Source organism: Watersipora subatra, chromosome 2 (genome assembly GCF_963576615.1).
Source record: "Watersipora subatra chromosome 2, tzWatSuba1.1, whole genome shotgun sequence".
NCBI classification, from domain to species: domain Eukaryota; kingdom Metazoa; phylum Bryozoa; class Gymnolaemata; order Cheilostomatida; family Watersiporidae; genus Watersipora; species Watersipora subatra.
The window spans coordinates 26,680,801-26,702,879 of NC_088709.1; the positions used below are offsets into that span (position 1 = coordinate 26,680,801).

Consider the following 22,079-nt stretch of genomic DNA (forward strand, 5'->3'; position numbering starts at 1 on the left):
CTTTGTTTACAAATATAGTCTGATTTCATTTCATCTATTATAAAATGTGCAGACAAGTATTTAACTAGCATATTAAAATGTATCTATTTATTGTAACTTAAACTTAACCTCACATGTGTAACTTAATTTAAAACACTTTATCCGTTTATGTTTAGGGGTCAGTAGAACCTTGTTAACATAAAACAAAAAAATAAACTGCAGAAGTGATGCACGCGCTTCAAGAGGTACTAAACATCTAAGCAGAAATACTTACGGTATATGGAGTAGACAACCAAAACTTTAAAAATGGGAGGAATAAAGATTAGCTGGAAGCAGGCCTTGAATAATATACCCTCTTCATCCTGGCTTCAAATTCATTGTATGAAATTTGTCCTAGTTTTCCAACTATGTACCACGTCTGTGACGTCATTGTTACATAATGCATTTGACAATGAGACAGAATGGTGCGCACCACTAGTGTGCCAACCTCAAAGGTTTTACTGGAACTTTGCAGAATAAACAAATTAGTATTAATCATTTTATGGGAGAAAAGGTGGAGTGATTTGTGGCTTTTTATTTAGTAAGACAGTTTTGTTGCTAGCCTTAGACACCGACTGTTGTTGATAGTTAAGATTGAAATATCAGATTTCCACAACATTTTAAAAATAGTACAAATAATGAGGCTACAGTTTTAAAATAGGAAACACACAAAGGCTTACTGATCCGCAATTCCTATTTTCATATTACGTCTAATTCCAAGCATCTAAGAATACTCGTTTAAAATTTAATAGTGGCCCAAGGAACATGTATGTAAAACTTTTTTCTTAGTGGCATTGCCAGAGATATCCATATTGTTAATCTCCCATGTGCTCATCGTAATGATGGTATAATCATGATAGTACTTGATGATGACTAGCTTAAGCTACTACCTCGTATAGATACTTGAATTCCTTCAGACATTTTGTTCTGGTCTACTGGGCATTAGTTCTAGTGAGTAGAGAGACACTCCCTGTATGATATTTGGTACAGACATATGATTCAATGTTTTCTTTCTACATTATGTAGCCTTTCAACCAAATTTTTTTCAGGTTAGATTACAACTACTTTTCGATAACATTTATTACAAGGCATTGTTTGTGTAGTAACAATAGCCATAAGTTCACTGCAGATAAAATATACCATAATATCTTTATATTAATTAAAGCTACTTGCTGTAGGATGCCCAAACATAGGCGTTAGTTTCTCAGAAACACATGAGGCTAAAAAATTTTATAATTCGCTGACTTATACATAAACTTTGCCTCATAGTTATCAGTTAGGATTGACCTGTAAATCATCGCTTTGGTTCCAAAAAGTATAATATGACATATAATATATATCTAATATAATATAATTAATATATATAGTATAATAAATATAGTATAATATATAATATAACCTTTACTATAGTACAAATCGTGTTCCTCCGTCTGTTTGTCCAAAGCCACCTTAGGTTAGACAACCTTAGGTTTTTTAAAACCTAAGGTCTTGGTTTTTAACCTTACAGGTTGAAAAAAATGCAGTGTACAGGATTTGAACTCGACTCAGATATTTGGCTTAGCAGCCAGACACATCTACACAATAATTGTGTGAATACTTATTACACATGCTGATTTATTATAGCGCATGGGACTGGGAGGTTGCAAGAATAGTTAACATAACTAACCAAGAGCCAAGTAAAAGAATAATTACCAAATAAACTTGAGTAACTTACCTGGAAATCTAGATCTGTGCTAAAATCTTTGCTAAAACATTTCCTTTTCTTTTTGAGCCAGCTTGCATACCAGTCAACAGTGCTAGCTATTAACCCCAAGCAAGTGCTGTGGGTATTTTAACCAATATAATCCTTATTTGCCCAATGAATAGGTTGTATTGCGTGTAGCTTAACGGCTTAGTTTGCTGCCTCTAGATCTGGAGGTCTTGAGATCAAATCAAATGCCGTGTAGATTTTTCATTGGTGGATTTTAATTTCTATAACTGAACACAGAGATTAATAAAATGTCAAAAAGGCAAACACTAAGATTTATATATACAGATTAAAAAGTTGACGGCAGCGAGCATAAATAAGAGGCAGCGAGCAGAAATAAGAGGCAGCGAGCATAAATAAGAGGCAGCGAGCATAAATAAGAGGCAGCGAGCATAAATAAGAGGCAGCGAGCATAAATAAGAGGCAAATAAGTTGGAGTGGCTAAGCATACCAAATGCACTTTTACTTTTCTCTCCTGAATTTTTTGTCACTCGTATAACTAGGTCATTTACTGCTGAAACTCAGAGTCTTTCTTACTTCTTTTCTTACATCTCTTCAACATGTCATTCTTTGTCTAAATTTGAGTTGTGCATTGCCTTGCTTTTATTAAGCACAAGACCATCTAACCTTCTAATTCTTCCTTGCTTCAAATTTTGGTAACAAACAATAAACTTGTGTGTCATACAGAGGCATTCAAGTACTGAGGCATGGCAGTCATAGCTAAGGTATGTAATGCTGCCCACCTCTTGTGTCATTCATTGGTAACTTTATCAGCTACTGATCAGCAATGCGTCAGGACTTTTAACATCAACTAATCTGTAGTGCATCAAAGTCAGCGCTGCCATTCACTACTTAGCAGCATATCAGTAACAATGCTGAAACTTACTCCAGATCATATTAGTCATCCAGCAACAATAAATGGTAATAATGATTTAGTCGTTGTCTTCCTATATTTGTTTCGGCATTTCCCATTAGCGGTTTTCCCAAATTACGGTCTTTCTTCCGGCATAGGACTTATTTGTCACTATTTGCTAATGAGGTTCGGCACAGGAGCAATTGTGGTTGAATGCCCTTTTTAGCAGCACAATGGGTCTTTTGTTACTTGAGCCATAAGCCTATTGATCACCTGGACTCTAACTACTGAATCACAGCTCCTCTCTTGTAAATGTCTTTCAAAAGGCATCTTTAAGATCTTCTCTGTACCTTTCTATATATGCATCAGCGATGTAAATCAGTTTGTGCTAGTTACAGGGAGAACTGCTTCATGTAAGCTCAAAAATGTGTCTGAAAGCAGCTAATCAAATGGAGAGTATGAACATGATTTTAAACTAATCACTCTATATTTTGTTTCTGAAAGATTTAAGGGTTGAACCAAGATAAATACGAGACAGCAAACAAAACGAGCATAAAGCTTCAAAATCCGCGATGCTATCTTTTTGCCAAGTTTTGATTTTTTCCTTCTGTTAATGTGGCATTTATTTTTCACAAAAGCTTGGAGAGTTGACACCTAAAGAAAAACTAATACAAATAGAAGTCATACAGTAAAAGACAACATACGCAAACTAATATTTTGTGAAATATTTTTCAAGTTTGAAAAACGTTTTGAAAAAGTTTGAAATTTTAAAATACTATCGAGCTACCGTTTGGTTTCAAGCATCAATGAGAGCTTTAAATGTTGTGTAAACAAGTTATCTAAGATAAACTACAAACCGCAACAGAGAGCCTGTATGAACTTGAGTAGGCTGCTCTGGGAATGCTTAAAGTTTTAGCTAAAACCACAATGGCAATAATATTGTTTTTTATTTCTGATGATATTCTCACTAAAGTACCTTTGGTTAAAATATTCTTGGCTTCTGACACTTCACATGACATTAAAAGATGATATATACAAGGTGCACAAACATTTCAGACATGCCTAAGGTAGATCTGCAAAGATAGCCTTTCCAATTATTGGCTCTCTGTTTGTTAACCGGAGATTCTTCAACCGTGAAGTGCGTAATAACAATTAAGATATAGGGACTCATTCACTAACTGGTGGAGTGATTGAGCAGAAGTTATGCGATGGATATGGACGATTTTGAAAATAGGAGCAAAGAAAACGAAACACTAACGAAAAACGCGAGTAGCTTATATCCAGCTAGCCTGACTACACCACAGACTTTGTCCGTACTCTTAGCTTTCCAGATAATCATCTTCATCGCTGGCGTAACCTTAAATGTGCTCAACATCATCATTTTGGTTCGAGGAAAGAAGTTCGGCAGACGAATAAAGATGCAGTTATTGAACGTTGCTGTGGCAGACATTTTATCTGCTATAAATGTTCCTGGATCAAGTCCTGTTTATTCGTACTCCACATTAACAAACTATCCGAACAGCTTAGCTTTGTGTCAAATGCATGAGCTGATACGATATTCCGCTTTTATTGCAAGTCTAGTATTTCATGGAACTATAGCGATAGAGAGATTTGTAGGGGTCTACTTTCCCTTCCTAATATCTCGCTACAAAAGACCGCAGATAATTGCTGTCATTCTCTTTGGTTGGCTGCTATCATTTGGATCCACTATAGACATGATGCTTGCATCTGTCTTAGTGCCGACAGAGACTGGTTTTACTTGTTTCGTAGACTTTTACCTCAAGTCAAGGGTCAACGTGAATGTGCCGTCATATTTTGTTAAGATCTTTATTCCCTCAATTGTAATTATGGTTGCTTATACAATGATCTGGTACCGACTGCGACAGAAAAAAATTGGCATTAAAAAGTCCTCAAAAGAGAGAACTAAGAATCGAGAGGTAAGTAAACAACTGCCTATCAAATATTAACCATCGTCTTCTATTGTTGGGAGCACCTGCTCTGACTGTCTATGGCTAGTCACATAAACTGATAAAAATTATTTCCTCTACTCTATTTTTTTGTTTGTTAAAATGTTTTAGATACACACTAAGAATTCATTTTGCAATAATTAAATTTTACAAGTAATTGCCATCTGGCTATAGCTAATGTAAGTTTTACCAAATACATTGTACCTGCTAAATTTGATAAAAAGGGAAATGTAACTACCATTTTGCATCTGTACCAGAATCATTTTCTGCATCTACCTCTGTCTACTTCTCTCTTTGTGTTTCTCTATTTTTTATCTCCCTTTCCCTTTTACTTATAGGTAGTCAAATTCTTTTACCTCTTTATCTTTTCTTTCCCTCTCTCACTCTATATCAATCCCACTCATTCCTTGACTCACTCTTTCTCTGTCTCTCTTCTGGTCTCTCTTTTCCTCTGTCTTGCTTTCTCTATACCTTGCTTTCTCTCCTTTCTCAAGATTTTCTTGCTCTCTTTCTCTCTTGCCTCTCTTTCACTTTTTTATATTGTCTTTTATTATTTTTTGGAGTTTGCAACAAAACTAACAAATTAAGACTAAAACATTGATAAAATCTAACCTGGCCCGAGAAGGAGTGCAATGAACTAGTGACCTCGTACAGTCATTGATCATAGCAAACCCTTGTTATGATGATGTCAAATGGAGGTCTCTGAACTTTTAGAATGGTCACATCTTTCAAGCTCACTATTATTCAGGTCTCTCTTTACATACATCTAACTCACAACAACTAATAAAGATTCATCAATTTGATACCGTGTAAATGTCAGGCATATAAAATTGCAATTTGTTAAGCATCAATCTACTTGCATAATAAACAGTTTATGCTATTTATGATACCGGAGCACCTCCTTTGGTGGTAATCATTAATATGCACCAACATAAATGCTTCCCTAGAAGGCAACTTTTGAACCGCATAACAACTGAATGCATATCACTTATTCCTCCTTCAGTACTTATCATAGTGTTGTCAGTCAATATTACCTCCGAGCACTAAATTCCAAAAGTGCAATCTACCTACTCAAGGTACATTTGTACTAGATGACTGCGCAACTTTGCAATCGCACAATGTATAATAATAAAACCTCACATAAAGATATTAAGTTGGCAGCGGTGCTGACTAAGTTTTCAGTAGCTAATAAGTTTATTTAAGCTGAGTTATGAAAGAATTTGAAAACAGTCTATCATGTTTATTTTTTGCAAATTCCATCTTTCTGATTTCTTTGTGTTATTATTATTATTATTATTATTATTATCACATTACCACCTTGGCTAGTTGGTACTTACCATTTAAAATGAATCACACATGCTGAACACTAAATCATGATTACCACTAGTACCCTGGCAGTCTGGGTGTCATTCGAGATCATCAGGTGTATTAATTATATGACAGTAATTCTGATATACGACAAGGTAGATGATCAACCTAGGCGTAAGTGTTATGCTGTTAAGCCGAATGTCACGAGTTTGCATCTAGTACATATTGATCTCAATCTACAATCGTGACTTCTTTGCTCAGACGGACGGATGGGCGGACTTGACTCTCATTATAGTAAATGCTAACTGGCAGTCTGGTGTGCCCTGAGAAGTCATCATGTGTAATAAATATGTGCACAATTATTCATAGAAGTGAAAAGTAGTTGAGTGGCGCAGGTAGTAAATCGCTTGGTTGGGAATCTGAACATCTGAGTTCAACCTCTGTGTGGTGCAAGCATTTGTTTTTTATTACTCTTGGGGCGTTTTCGGACAAACGAAGACGACTCTTATTGTAGCTAAGAATTGCACTCTTTATTACAATGAGAGCCTCTCGCGAACTTTCTTGACATATCCGGGTTGCTTTATCAATGCTATTGGGTTACAAAGAACATAGACGACAATGACCGCAAAAAAGACTACGTCGAAATACGGCGATACAGTGTGAACCAGCCTTGTGAGCTTAGCCAGATGTAGTGTACTATGATGATCACTTGATTAAAACATCATTGAATCAGCATTTGTAGCTGTAAACAATACATTTACGTTTTGATAGGGGAATCAACCAGTTGCATTCTTTATTCTATAAAATTCTAGAACTGCTCAAAAATGAACTGCATTGACCAGTACCAGAAGTAAATTTATTCTGTATAACAGATGTTTGGTACAAACAGGTGCACTGCATGCTCACACTCATTGTAAGTTTTTGGTATCATCTCCTAACTAGCATGAAAGTGCCTTTCCTTTGGACATGCCAGCCTTTTTGAAAGCTAAGCAAGTCTTCAGTCACTTTATAAAAATAGCTTACAGTGTCACGCTCTATTGATTACCTCTATTGATCATCGAGCTTGACAAGACAGGCTCAGAGAAATGTGTATACAAATATTTGATTACTAAACGTGGCTAACTCATGCAGCCCTCCTAATTCAATGTCTTCATGATGAGGTTGGTCTGCAAGTTTGCCTCATATGCGAGATGGAAAAGTGACAACAAGTAACGGCAAGTTTTGTTACCCGCAAATTCTTATCAAACGCTTCATGCTTGTAAATGATGGAAACGGCACAAGCGAACGGATGTGCAAGAATATGGCAAGCAAGCTACTCCATTTTAAACATTTTTTACACTTCAGTCCTTCCTATTTTGAAACTGTGCTGCTAAACGGCACAGAAATGCACCGATATGACTTTTGGGATTGATTTCCTTATCTTTTTAATAAAGCACCCGCATTAATCTACAACACGCAAATGTCCATCAAAATACTTAATGCACGGTGGTAACTCAACAAATAAACGGGCGAAAAATTCCAAACCTGCAGCATTCATACAATTTAAACATAGTAATAATCAGGATGTATGAAATGAAAGCCTCAATTCTACTCGCACCCGCAGGTTGGTTGTTTCCCTGGAGCCAATGTTAATCCGGCAGTTTATTACGGGTATGTCACATTTTTTACTAGCTTCTACTTCAACCAGCATATTTAAGGCTAATTCACACGGTGATCGGATACACGGAATGTTTGGTGATTGTTGATGATAACAATGTTCACACTATCACAAACCTATCCGCGTTTGCATCAACAAATACTCCGTGACAGAGTGTTCCTAATTTTCTTTGTAATTTTTTTCAAAGGAGTTTCTTTGCTTTTGTGTACTTGAATCAAATACAAGTCTCGCAGCAACTATCATAAACGGAAAGAAATGAATCATGTTATCCGCGACAGCAAATGACAGAAAAAGTGCAATCGTGCGCATTGTACAAGCTGTAGTCGATGCTCGGTGAAATATTGGTAAAGTTTGACAACTACAAACTTTCTCAGGCATAAGTTTTTGTATTTACGATGAAAACATGCTACTACATATTTTGAGGCTAACTTTTTGAGGTTATTTTGATTAAACGCGGCTTTTCTTTATTCACACTAAAAGTCTCTGTTGAAAATTGGAACACGTAAAAAGTTTTGCTTTGTTAAAAATTGTTCTGATGCTAATATGGACTTGCTCAACTGCGCAAAAGACAGGTTGAAGTCAGAAGCCATAGCGAAAGGTATTGAACAGCCGGAAAATATGAAATGGTTCTAAACAGAAGCAACCATCAGAACGCAACTGGCCGAGCAAACGATGCTAATACTTTTGTTTTTAAAATATTAGAATTTGCTTTAGAATATTAATTTTTGTTGCAGCATATATTATAATTATGGTTTGTGTAAGTCACTTGTTTTTGAATAAATATTTTTAGCAATTAATAGAATATTAGTATTATTATTAAGCTAATGAATTTGCATATTTATAACATATTATTTGAAAGCATGATTGCGGTAATCTGAACTCAGCTTACAACGGATCGACACTCAAAACTTTTGTTCTGTTAAACATAAAACACCAGTGTTGGCTACGAACTGTAACAAACATATCGATGGGTGCAATGAGCTTTAATGCAACCTTGTTAAATATAGTTATCAAATGAGAATATACCTTTAAATGTAAAATGAAATAAAAAGCTTCAAAGCTCCAACAAATTGCAAAACTGGCTATAAGATCATCATTGGTTAATAGCAAGCAATATATATCGGCTGGTAGAGACATCTATCAGCTTCCTCGTAGAAATTTATTTAAAAATCTAGGACAAGTTGGAGGCAAGTTAGCAAATTTCTTGCATCCAAAAAGGTTATTGTTGCGCCGCTCGAAGGTGAGTGCAAAATATGGGCGACATTCGATTTGTCTGTGAAAGGGTTAAACTTATCATCTCAACATTCCGACCAGGCATTTGAAAAATACAATGCCATCCTTTATTTGAACGCCACCTCTAATAAGGTGCCACTTTAAGGGAAGGGTTAAAAATAGAGTGGCGCGGTGTTCAAATAAAAGTTTTATATAACTAAACTTTAAAACTAGACTTGGGTTTGTTATCCAGAGGTGTGATCTTTTGAACTTTGACATTCTAGGTCATTAATCAGAATGTGTATCACAGAAAAGATTTCACAAGTGTCAGACTAATCGATTCAGTGAAATGATGTGCTAGCTTATGACAATCATTGCGCTAAACCCGCGCCATCATAATACCATGATTCCTAGTCAGATGTCGTAATGAAGTCAATCTGGAAAACATTATATATATATATATAAAGTTTTATTTTGAAATAAATTTCACGAATACTTTCATAATAATAAACAGCTGCCTAATACAATAACACATTTCAAAATTAATACTTTTTTATGCATATGGTTTGTTTTCTTACCAGCATGTAAAACTTTGAACTGTGCTCTGGTATAGCGCATAGCTTTAGAGTCACAGCAATGAAAGAACTTGACATGAGCCAGTTAGCTACGTATGAACAGACACAAGCAAAGAAGCTAAAGCCATTTTTAGTATTGATGAACATGAATTATAGCTATATATTTTTTTCAAACTAATGGCTAGGAAGTTTTTTTAAAACTTGAATTACTAATATTTGTCATCGTTTTTTCATTACAACTGTGCAAAACAGTGACTAACTTGACTCATAGACTAAGAATCTTTACTGAGTGCATCATGATGTAAATAATAGCTCATTTTTGCCTAACAGAGCCTTCTAAGACATCAACTAAACTCTATGGGTAACTTGTTTGGGCCTAAAGGCATAGCTACACAAAGCGATTCTTTAAATTCAATGTTTCGCGAGGTGCTGTTGTCAATGGGTTAGTGGGTACCCAAGTTGAGCATACATGCTGTTGTTTTTCCATGATGATTGATGCAAAACCAGTTGTATTTTAGTATTACTTGCATTGGCGATATACCAGCCAATAAAGTTATAACTTTACAAAAATTTTGATAAACTTTTAGCTTTCAAAAACACTCATCAAAAACGGGCAGCAATGGTTCAGTGGTTAGTGCGCAGGCATGGAATCCGTAAGTCGCCGGTTCAAATCACAGGAGGACCAGTTGTGGTGATAGGAAGGGCTTCCAGCTGCAATTGCTCCTGCACCAAATCCCATGCGCAAATGGTCACAATATATTTTGTACCAAGATATACCATTTGTGGTGGTGACACCTAAATGGGAAAGCTAAAAGTAATAAAAGAAAGCATTCAAAAATAATTTCCAAAATTTTCCTAAGAATGGTACATTTTTCAGTAGACAATTAGTCAATAAGATAACAGCAATACAAAAAATGCTGCAACAACCAACATGCTGCTGATGCCAAACGCTTTGGTAGTCACATGTGTTCGTTGCAGAAACCTCCTTTGTAGCCCAATTTTAAAAGCTCTGTCATGACCGTGCTGACAGCTACAATCAGGAGCTAATAACTCTAGCTTACTGTGCATGCCCTCACAGAGAACTAACATTTATCATTACAAGTATATTGAAAAGCAGGAGATAATTAGTATGATAAGTGGGTGACCCTTGAAAGCCTGGCTTTCTTACTACCTTATAATCGTTTCATTTGATCTCTTGTTGGTGTGCATGTGTAATGAATACCCTAGGACACTTATATTTCGCTAGTATTTAGTTTCGTGAGTAGCACACAAAGTAAAATTTCGCTGCAACTTAATTTCGCAGCTCTGATGAGTGCGAAAATATAGTGATGTGAAAATAAATACAGTGGAACAAACAAATTAGATTCCTCAGGTCCGGTCCTCTAGTAAAAAAAGTTTTTATATTTGCGACTAGTTTGTATTTGTAACCCGCAAGTATAAATGTATGGTAGAAATCGATAATTCAACGTGATCGCTTGCTGCCATTTGTTTCTTGGACTATCAATGACGTCTCGGTCCTTTCCGTCGTGACCGATATGGTACCAATATTAGATCTCAAGTATTTATAGCAAGCGATGGCCATGGCACGTTTTGAGTTCACAATATTTCAAATTTAAAAAAAATCAAATACAGTACATGTCTCATAAAAAAGAAAATAGATAACAACCAACATCACAACCAGAACTGTATAACATGGTTGGACCTGGTGAGGGTTGTTATCGTTTTTGGTTGGCAGTAAAATTCATCACTACAATAAGTATTATTTAATTGTATGACTTCACCTACCAAACTTTCATCCTCATCAGTTACAAATTCGGTGACTAAACTGATATCATCATCTTCTTCGTTTGTCTTGGCTTTTCCAAAAAAACTTGTTATCTTAATTTGCTTTGCCATGCTGCTCATTCGGTGTATTAACGAATTTACTAGAAATTTCCCAATGAGCTCAATCACACACAAAATTATCTGCATTTCTAATATCACGATTTTGTTGTGGATATCAATGAACTACAGGGCCGTATTCCCTTGGACAGCTGGCCGGCTAAGACGCCCCAACTTTTTAGGAATTTCATAGTCCAACGGCTATAGAAAGGTTTTTATCGCTGTAGAATATCACTTTATTCGAAGCCATAGATACAAACATCAACTTTTAGTAGTTCTTAGGCGTCATTATTATCTTCATCAGCGGCAAAATATTCTTGTTAACGACTTTTATAAATATTTGCAAAATATCAAGTTTTAGCAAACATCTGCTTGCCCATATTCTACTTAATGAACTTGAAATAAAATCGGCAAAAATGATCTTTGTTAAAACGCTTAAAAGAAAAAGATGTCTTCTTTCTGAGCTTTTTAACTGCATACAAGTTTTGCCTGTTTTAATTTTAAAACGTTTTGTCAGTCACATCAGCTAAAACAAAGCAAATCTCAAAAAATAGAAAAATGTTGATACTTGCCAATAAAATTTTTTAAAACTTCACGTGAGAGGCCCGGCTGAGGCCCTACATAAGAGAAACCTGTTGGGAGCTTACAGCACCCCCCCTCCTTCTCCACACCCCAGATGTTCATAACTAGTCGTCTAACATTAGCCCCCCAACTTGCAACCAGTGAATACAGGCCTGTGTAGAACATAGCTATTTAATTTCGAATTTTCGCTAGTTCGTTATGATAGTTTAGTTTCGCGCATGAATTTTTCGCGTGATGATGACTCCGCGAAAACACGAAAGTTAGATGCCGCGAATTCTTAAGTGTCCTAGGGTAGCATACATGCAGACAAATGAGAGATTTTGCAGCTCTCCAAATGCTATTGAGAAGCTCTTTTCAATACTCAATAGAACATAGGGAAACTCTTAGAAGAAATCATGATTCCCCATACATTAGTAAGGCAGCCTTCAATTACAATCTTAATACTCAAAGGTTGTACGAGAATTAAGTCTCAAAATTAACATCTCAATACCATGAAATTGCCTAGCATACAGTAATTATATATTCAGAGCATTATATAGGTGTATTACATTGATCCCAGCTGAAAGCATAGTTGACTCAACAAAAACAAAATAAACTTGGCAGCTAAAGTCTACTATCAATTTAAAACGGCCCTTTTCTAGTGTTGTTATTTAACACAGGCTAACATATTCAACTTTCAATTAAAAAACGTTTCAAACTCCAATAGCTTATGAAAAAATGGACAGTTTTTAACTATCAACAGCGGTTAAGTATCTTTTTAGTTGTCAAGGCTTCTTTGCCATTTAGCTTAAAGGCACTTGACCAAGTTCATAGGACTTTTTAATACTTTTGCCTTTTCATCTTATGCAGCTTTCGCTCAGAAAGGCAAAAGGTTGTAACTGATAGTGCTGCTACCTGATGAAAGACATTTTAATATATACAACAAACAGATTCTATAAAATAATCATACAGTCGATCTGGTTTTTTTGGACTTTACTTTTTTGGATTTTCAATTATCTGAACAACATCCAGTGTGCATAAGATTGTCTGGTATGGCCATGTTTGTCCAAAAGATGGCAATTTTGACCAAAACATGGTTCTTGCGACAGATGACACAAGCAACGCACATGTGTGGGCTTTCTGCCAAAGTGTTGTAATTTTCATTTGCTATTATTACTGCTATTATTATTATACTGTAACTTATTGCAAGTATAACCATGTATTTTACTCTTTTATGTATACTGTATATGGGTATTATACTACATGTATACTGTAACCTAGGAGTATGTGTAGAAGACAATATAGGCTGCTTGAGTACTGTACAGCACTCATTTTTCAATGTCCGTATATAACTCAGTCTATATTAGTCTAAATAAACTAGGGTTGTCTGTACTTGCAAGAAAATTCATCACTAGTTTAACTGACATTACAACGTAATCAGAGCGTATAATAAAATGCATCAGCTAAGTTATAAAATTTTCTCAATGAACCAAATCAATAAGGACTAATTGGATCTTGCCGCTGACCAACTGTTTAACCCAAATTGTATCTGTATATCAATACAGTGAAACTAGCAGACACTGGTGAAATCTATATCGATACTTGTTTTCAGCTGACAGTCTAATTCATTGTCAGTAGCCACTGAGGTACTTTCAACTTCCTGTTAGTCATACAGTGTTATGATGAGTCACATGATGAGTGAGCTTGTCTTTAACAAATTAATATATTCATTGGGGAAATCTCCACGATAGAGAGAGCAGTGTCTGTTCATTTTTTGAAGCCACACTGAACGTGCATGAAAAGGATTTCACCAAAAAGGGATCAAACTTCGATATTTAGATTCCCAGACAAGCCCACTACTATTTGCACCATTCAACCACCTTTCCGCTTAGACAAATAATTATACATATATTTATACTGCTTGATGATCTCTCGCAGTGCTCAAAACTGCCAGCGTACTAGTCTTTAATAGTACTAGAACTATATATAGTAATAGAAAATAGTACTAGAAATAGTAATAGAACTATATACTTGAAATAATACTAAAGGTTGGTTCACACTACATCGCCGTATCTCAGCGTTGATGCCACAATACTTCGGTGATCAGTGATAATAACAATGTTCACACAATCACAAACCCATCTGCGTTTGCATCAGAAAATACTCCGTGGCGTAATGTTCTCAGTTTTCTTTTTAAATTTTTGCAAGGAAACTTCTTCATTTTCATAAACTTTTAACTAGCGACTACCATAAACAAAAATAAGAAATCACGCTATCCATGACCGCAAATTACCATCACCGAAATGGTTGAGATTTGAAAGGCGGTTGTCGATGCTCGGCGAAATATCTGAAAAGTTTGACAGCCGCAAAATTTCTCGGCGTGTCAATGGGTTTATGGTTCACATAACCACAGAGAAAACGCTGACATATGGCGATATAGTGTGAAGCAGCCTTGAGTTTTCATACAACGATAGCACAGCGACACACCATATGGCACTGTAATGTCATCATGGAAACAGTCCGGTTGCTCTCATTCTGTTGCGATTCAGTTTCACTGTTTGAAAGTGCCATGACACGCTCTCTTTGTGCCATGGAAAAGGCCAATGGTGTCACACTTGTGCAGGTGCATAGGTCTTTTTTTCCGCTTTTTCATTTTACTGCAGAAATTTTTGTTGTTGAAAAGCTCTAATCTATTTGTTCTTACTTGAAACTGAAAATGCCAGAAAGAAAGCTGTATGGCATTGCACCACCATCGCTCTACTATAGCGATGATTGTGCAACCCATAGAAACACGATCTGCATGTTAACCCGGCTCAGAGCTTTGGCACCCAGGCGTTGCTATACTATCCTTCTATGAACACTTAGTATTATACAAGCTTGATGTTTGTGATTATATAGAAACACGGATTGGATATTATCCATATTATGAATAATAACTGACAAAGGAAATCTGATAAATGTTTTTGTTTTTTCCAATCGCTGCTCAAAGTTCTGTGTCATTTAATTGTCATGTCCTGCTCTTTGCTTTGGCCAGTGAACTATGCTCAACATGAGACAAAATCAGTTTAATGTTTTTTGGGTTTAAAAATTTCCATACATTTTTATCATAAGATTTCACACCAAATGTTAAAAAAAACTATTTTGAATGGGTTATAATCTTTTGATCAAAAGCAGCTAAAGTTGAAGGTAGGAGATTTCCAATTTCAATATACACCATCCATCTGTATGATGCTAAGATGATGATGATTGTATGACATTCAAGAAAAGCAAGCCAAATAGAAACGATCCAATACTTACCTTTTTGAAAACAAGGTCATTAATAGACTTTTCAGCTTACCCAATATCAGAATAAAAAAGCAAGTTACACAATGAGAAAAGAGTATTGGATATACAAATGAATGCATATTGTATGAATATATTGCAAACAGTGACAAAAAAAGAAAGATTGAAACTAGAAGATTTGAAATTTGAAGATTTAAAAATAAAATGTACTTGATTATATATAAACATTTTATGGTAAAATATATTGATTTTATGTTTTTAATATTTGTTAAAATGTAGCAAAAAGTCTTTCCGACCAAATCGTAATTATAAAATTTCTTATATGTACTAACACAAAAGGCCAAGTTCAAGTTACTGAAACTTTATGAGCAGTGAAAATAGACACACCATAAACCGAACCTGTAAGAGTTGCATTTACACCTATAAAGATAGCTCTGATGTGACTTTCATACACTTGACCAAGAGTTTTACCAGCAGTACTAAAACTATTTAGTTGTAATTGAGAGCTGTCAGCTATCAGCTGTATGAGAGAATCATCTTTATTTTAATGTTGTTCTAAAATGAAACTAATATAAATGGCTATTTTATGCACAAGTGGCAAATATAAACTAACATTTTCTACCTACAAATAAAAACAAAAAAATTTTAGAAACTGTATTTTGAAAAATGAATGTAACTGCTGAAATTCCGAGATAAGTAGATATATACATTTAGAAAGCTATGATAGCAAGGTATGATAACTCCCTGCATAAAAGAATATTCTGTAAGTTCATTTTGTAATGTACAATAAAAGCAACAATAACAAGACAAACAACTAAGAGTTAATATATGTATTAAATTATATTGTATAATACTATATGATATAATTTGATATTTGTAAGCTATAGTATAATAAGGTATTAGAATGTCACATTAAATTACAGATCATTATATTATACACTATTGCATTATATTATGTTTTATATAAAATTACATGAAGCTATGTGATAATATATTTCATTACACTATACCACATTAAACTAAACTATATAATGTATGTATTATGTTAATAATACATGTATTATGTTAAATTATGCAGCAGTAAATGACATTCTTTATTAGTATATTACGTTGCATAATGTTATATTCTAGAAATAACGTGTTTTATATTACATATGTTCAGTTGCATCACATCATGTTATCATCAATGTTATATCGCATAACCTTAATTGGTATGTATTACAGGTGCTGGCTATGCTAGCAGCCAATGGAGTCCTTGCAGTATTAATATGGACGCCATACTTTATATTCCTATTGGCTCTCTACGCTAGTCACATGAACATTCCAAACTCTGATACGATAGCCATGACTCTCTGTGGAATTGTTTATATCAACTGTTTCATCACACCTCTTGTCTATCTCGCTTTTAACCATGACTACAGGGTAAGTCTGGCATCTTCACCCAACCTCATTTAACAGATCTGACTAAAAAACTTTTCAACATTTCTAACTTACCCAAGGTAAACTACTCAGCTGCCTGAATATGGACTTACTTAAATCTTTTGTAGATTTTATTAGAAAGTGCCATAATTTTTCGATCATTTGCAATTTTTTGATTTTTAAGATGATCTGATTGCCAGGATGTTTCTAGATTAAAATCAATAAAACCTGATCGCGATTAAAAGGCTCAGAAGCAAAATATGAGCAAAATGACATCACTAGTTGTTATCATTGCTATAGTTGGCATTGGCTACTACTGTCAAGTTGCAGTGTTACGCGTCTCTATTTTGTTGGTCTCTTAGTAAGTACAGATGTTTTAATCGTAATTTCGATTGATCTGAGCAATTTTATTGCAATCAAGTTTTATCGATTTTTTCCTTGAAACGTCCTAGCAATCGATCAGCTCAAACATCAAAAACTATTGCAAATGATATAAAATACTGATACTGTCCGATAAAATCTATAAAAATTTTGTATCTTATGTTCAGCTTTTTAAGCACTTTACACTTTAAACTTTACCTGCAAAAATGAATTTTAGTTTTTCTTTTAAAATAGTAGTACACTGGCTTTCCATAGATTTAAGCAGAAAATGTTTGGTAATATAACATGAAAATTATCATGATGAGAATATTCTTCAAGAACCCTATATGGGGTAATAGCAGCCATTTCTATGGCGTATTGAAGTCCGTTTTCTAACTTGGAAAGCTTTATGGTTTTTTTAAACTTTAAAAACAACACCACCAACATGATTAATAACTGTATGCGGCTTATGTTAGTTTATTGTTTAACTAGGTCTGATACTTCGAGATAAATGAAAATGGCTCTGCCCGAAGAAGAGGGGAAAATATAGGTGACATTAGCATTGCCTCACCAATAAAAAGGTTAATTTTACCTTTGCAAAACTCTGATGAAGAAGTTGAAAGTACAGTGTCACCCTTCATTTGAACATCACCTCTAATAAAACGCCACATTGGGGAAAGAGTAGAAAAATTCGTGCCATGGCATTTAGGTATAGGTTTTGTAGTAAACTTTGCAAATCAATTTTTGCAAGTTTTTAGTCTGACATACTGATGAGTTGGTATTGCTTTTATACAAGTCAAATGGTTAGGCCACTTTGAGCTCATTTTGTTTGGTAAAACTAGACATCCGAATAATGTTTTAACATTTCACACAGTAATTTGTGGCGAACATTGACAGCATAATTAATGTCAACATACATTTTAGCGTTCATATCAGTGATCATATCAAAGATCATATAAGTTGTGAGGTCCAGTGGTTGAATGTGATCTCGTATTAGGCAGCTCAGAATGATGTACTCAATGCGCCTGACATTATAAATACTAATACTCTGGCAGCCTGGGGGAGATTGTCAGGTGTAATTAACTGACTAACTAACTCACTTTACAATTCACAACACATACATGTAATTCTAAAACATGGAAGAGTGATTAGTATAGTAGTTCGTCGTGTTGATATAAAGAGCCAGCAGTTGCAAGTTTGAATTTTGTTTGACGCAATATTTTTTCTCAAAATTCAACCATAGCTTTGGACAAATGGACATGACTCTTATTGTAATACAAATGAATAACTATAGCTTTAGTGTAATAAAGCATGGACATGAGAAAGCCATTCATTACTTAATTTCTCATCCCAAGTGCAGCTAGAGTGTAATAAAAGAGATCACTTTCAATCAATTTCAACAGAAAAAAACAGTCGGTTAAAAGTTTGTGTTAACTTTCTATACGCGAATATAAAATGACTTCTCCAGTGTAAGATGGCACATGTTTATTTTATGCAGGGCTAAACTATCTGGGAAGTCATTGTTTATTTAAGCTATTCAAGTGCCTGTTTAAAATGACACATTAATTTCATTTTTGCTGATTAATGACTGTAGTATGCTTTTACATACATAATGTGGAAATCGATACCAATTCATTCATTTCCATATCTGCACTCAAAATGCTTATCTTGCACAACTTAGTAAGGTGTTATATATAAATGGCTCATTGGCTAACATGTTTGAGTGTCCATATTAAGATTGTATCAGTACTAGTTTGTAGGTAGCAATTTTTGAATCACCAGCAACGACACTAGTTATATCACCACTAATTACATCACCGCTAGTTATATCACGGCATTTTAGTTATACTATAACTTAATAGCTCTAACCTTATTTTGTTAAAAAAACACACATTCACCAGGTGAAAAATATGCCATATCTTTTAGGATACATTAATAAATCCAACTCACTGCTCTCTCATAGTAATATGAGTTTAGATAACATATAATAACATATGTCTAAATACAGCAGGTTTTGTTTGAAGTCTGTTCTAGTTTGCACTGACAGATGTCTCATAGATTTGCTATTCATCAGGTGCTAAAAGGGGCTGTATACTGTACAGCAAGACTCCTTTTTAGTTTAAAAGAAATATAGCCTAGAGGTGTTAACACTTTATGCCATAATAAATCCTCCATGCTTATATATATGTTAGAACCAATTGTAGAATTGTCCGCTTTAGACAGTCATATGTACTGGAATGTTGAAATATTGGCAGCTACACACTTTTTTGCCAAATTTGCAAGCCCATATGCAACAATATAGCACCAAAACATTTGGCTGTTCTAATGCCTTCAGTGCTGCTAAAATTAGAGACTTTTCAGGTGTTATTTTTGAAATATTTAATTACAAAAAAAACTCATTGATAATAAACCATACTGACTTTGACAGCGTTACAATAGCAACATAGTATTAGGCCTAAGTGGGATAGTTATAAATTGAGTGTCACAGAAATGCACTTTTTAATAATTTTTTAGTTAGATCAGTATTCAAAATGAGTATTAGGCTATCTGGGAGAAAACTTGGTGAAATCTCTTAAAATGCTGCAAAAATAATGCATTAGTTATCACTTTAAAAACACCAGCTAGCTAAGTAAGTAATTGACACATAACTATAACAACTTAACTATGTGCTTGTCCTTGACTTACATTATTACCCATAAAAAACCTAAAAGTTGCTTCGTGAGGAAACCTAAAACTAATTAAATTTGTTTTTCTACATCCGTTTTCTCAAAATGTGTAGACTTACCTACTTTATTTTTAGCTGTGAATAGATGCACAGATACACTAAAAGTATTATACCTTTACAAGCTGTGTGCAAGAGATTCTAACTAGATGATAGCCAGTGTATTCAGCATGTCTAACATTCTAAACACGCCTAAATTCTCTTGCTTATTTGGATGAAAATATGAGTTTTGTTGTCATACCATTGTATACCATACCGTTGTCATATTTGTTGTCATACCATATTTAGCATTGCGTGTCAAAGTGTTCAAATCTTTTATTAATCACTAGGATTTTTTGCATCGAGTATCATCATCAGCACAAGCACACCTTGATTACAATATTTTAAATGCTGGTAAAGCTGATTAAAGATTGCACAAAATGACTCGAATTAAGGTAGAGTAGTCTCAATATATTGTCACCAAACGAATGCTGATGAGCTGAGAAACAGGCCTAAATTTATAGCTTTATGGGCGTAGGCGCTTTAATGTACATTAAAAGGTGGTAGCATGTTTATAGTTAGTCAAGCACCTGTTTGGTTATGCCGGTTTTTGGCATTTAACATCCCTGGGAATGAGTGCCTTAGTAGGAAAAGGCGTCCAACATCTGACTCAACACTCAAGTAGACTAACACTTAAAGTAGTTGTTGAAGTGGTAGATAGGCAAATATTACTGTATTAGATGACTTAATCAAGCTTTCAATTCTAACTTTGCTAGTATCTTTTGCTAGAAGCTTCGGAATATTTTCATTATGGCAATCAGTTTAGAAATTAACTCATTCTTGATGTTTTTATGCATGTACATTTATAACATTATTGAGCAGTCTATAATCATTTTATAGAAACGATGTTTAACATATAATGATACAAAAATATAAAAAATAAATAAAAAGATATTGCCATGTGATGTCATAAACGCAAAAACAAAATCTATAAAAGGAAGGCTTAAAACTAGTATGTTTATGTATACATCTTATATTTTTTGACACCAGATTAAAAGAAAGCAATACAATTGTTGAGAGCATTTTTTAGTGAGTACAAAATAACATCATAAGCTGTGAATATCTGATACTTGGTTCTTGCTGCCTATTGAATAATACTGTGCGCTATTTTAACATGTTAGATGTTTTTTAAAACAAAACATCTAACAAAACATCAGTTGTATATGGCTTGTTTACTTTTGCCTTCTTTAACAACAAGAAGAAGTAAACGTTTGCAATCCCTCGAGGCTAACACATGCCATTTCATTCAGATATACATTTTGGACAAATCATCGCAGTTTAACCATCTGTTTGATTAAACACTCAACAATCTAATATGTTTTCTTTTGTAGAAAGATGCAAAGCAAGTTCTGTGCAAAAACAGATTAATTTCAGGAGACTATGAGCCTACCAACTCAAGGGACCAGTCAGCACCTGTGGACTCTGTCTCCGCTGCCATGCATATAAAACATAATTGTAATCCAACCAATCAAAAATGAAATTATGCTCAGCTTTATGTATATTTTTTGTAGTATCAATTGCTCCATAGTTTAGACAGAATATGAGAGTGAAAGGATAGGGATGGGGCTTTTCAGATGATAAATAAATAAAACGGAAGCGATGTTCATAGCTTCTAGGTCATGACAAGATTTGTAACGGTGTACAGTTAAATACATATTACATATCATATTTTTTGATAATACTGTAAAAATGTTTATGAACAAGTAATAAAAGGTGGTGAAATTTTGCTCAAAAAACATTTTTGATAATATAGTCAAAGTGAGCTGAGACAGAGTTTAAAAGAAACGCATGCACATACAGCTAGCATCTCAAAATTTGTATGAGAACCAAGTCTTAGTTCAAATACCAGCATGTATGAGTTAATCAGACACAGCCTACTGATGGCACTACCTACTATAGGTAGTGCATAGTTCTAGAGTTAAAAAACCTTTAGATATAATACCCAACGGGACAATATTATCCACAAAGTTATATTTCACGAAAGTTACCTTATTATGGATCCACACGAAAAATTTTATTTGCAGAAAAATACATATACACAAACAAATTAATTGTAAATCACAATAAATTATTGTCATTTCATCAACTTCAGTACTAGAAGTTTTTGGAGAAGCCTGGCTACTAGTTTTTAATTTGGTGTAGTAGTTATTCTCCCTTTTTAAAAAGGCAACAACTCTAATCCATTCAAAATTGTATTTGAAATTGTATTCAAGTATTGTACAAAGGTGGTACAAACTGGTGGTACAAACAGCTCGTAAATTTGTGAATTTTAAATCTATCGAATAATATCATCCTTTAAAGGTTGACTTGCAACAAAATTCACATTACAGTTATTTGGTATCATAAGATTCACCATGTCTTACTCTATTGTGTTGTAGGTGCAAAATCTGTGGGAATGTGATTACAAGCTCTTAAAAGCTAAAAAAGCTAATAGCTACAAATGCCAATAATAGTAAACAAAACTCATTGCTTCAGTTC

General features: G+C 34.4%; 1 protein-coding gene across 2 annotated transcripts in view; it reads left to right on the forward strand.

Annotated features, from left to right (window-relative positions):
- LOC137387333 (kappa-type opioid receptor-like) overlaps positions 1–21,330 on the forward strand; it is a 36,814-nt gene extending 15,484 nt beyond the window's left edge. Inside the window, exons 1-3 of one of the 2 annotated variants that reach the window (XM_068073718.1) lie at positions 3,809–4,555; positions 16,286–16,483; positions 20,933–21,330. In XM_068073718.1, coding sequence (XP_067929819.1) covers positions 3,827–4,555; positions 16,286–16,483; positions 20,933–21,079 — 1,074 coding nt within the window. In that variant the 5' untranslated portion in view covers positions 3,809–3,826 and the 3' untranslated portion in view covers positions 21,080–21,330. Of the gene's footprint in view, positions 1–3,808; positions 4,556–16,285; positions 16,484–20,932 lie in introns of those variants that run through there. The other variant, XM_068073719.1, reaches the window with a different exon arrangement.
- The last annotated feature ends 749 nt before the right edge of the window (positions 21,331–22,079 follow it).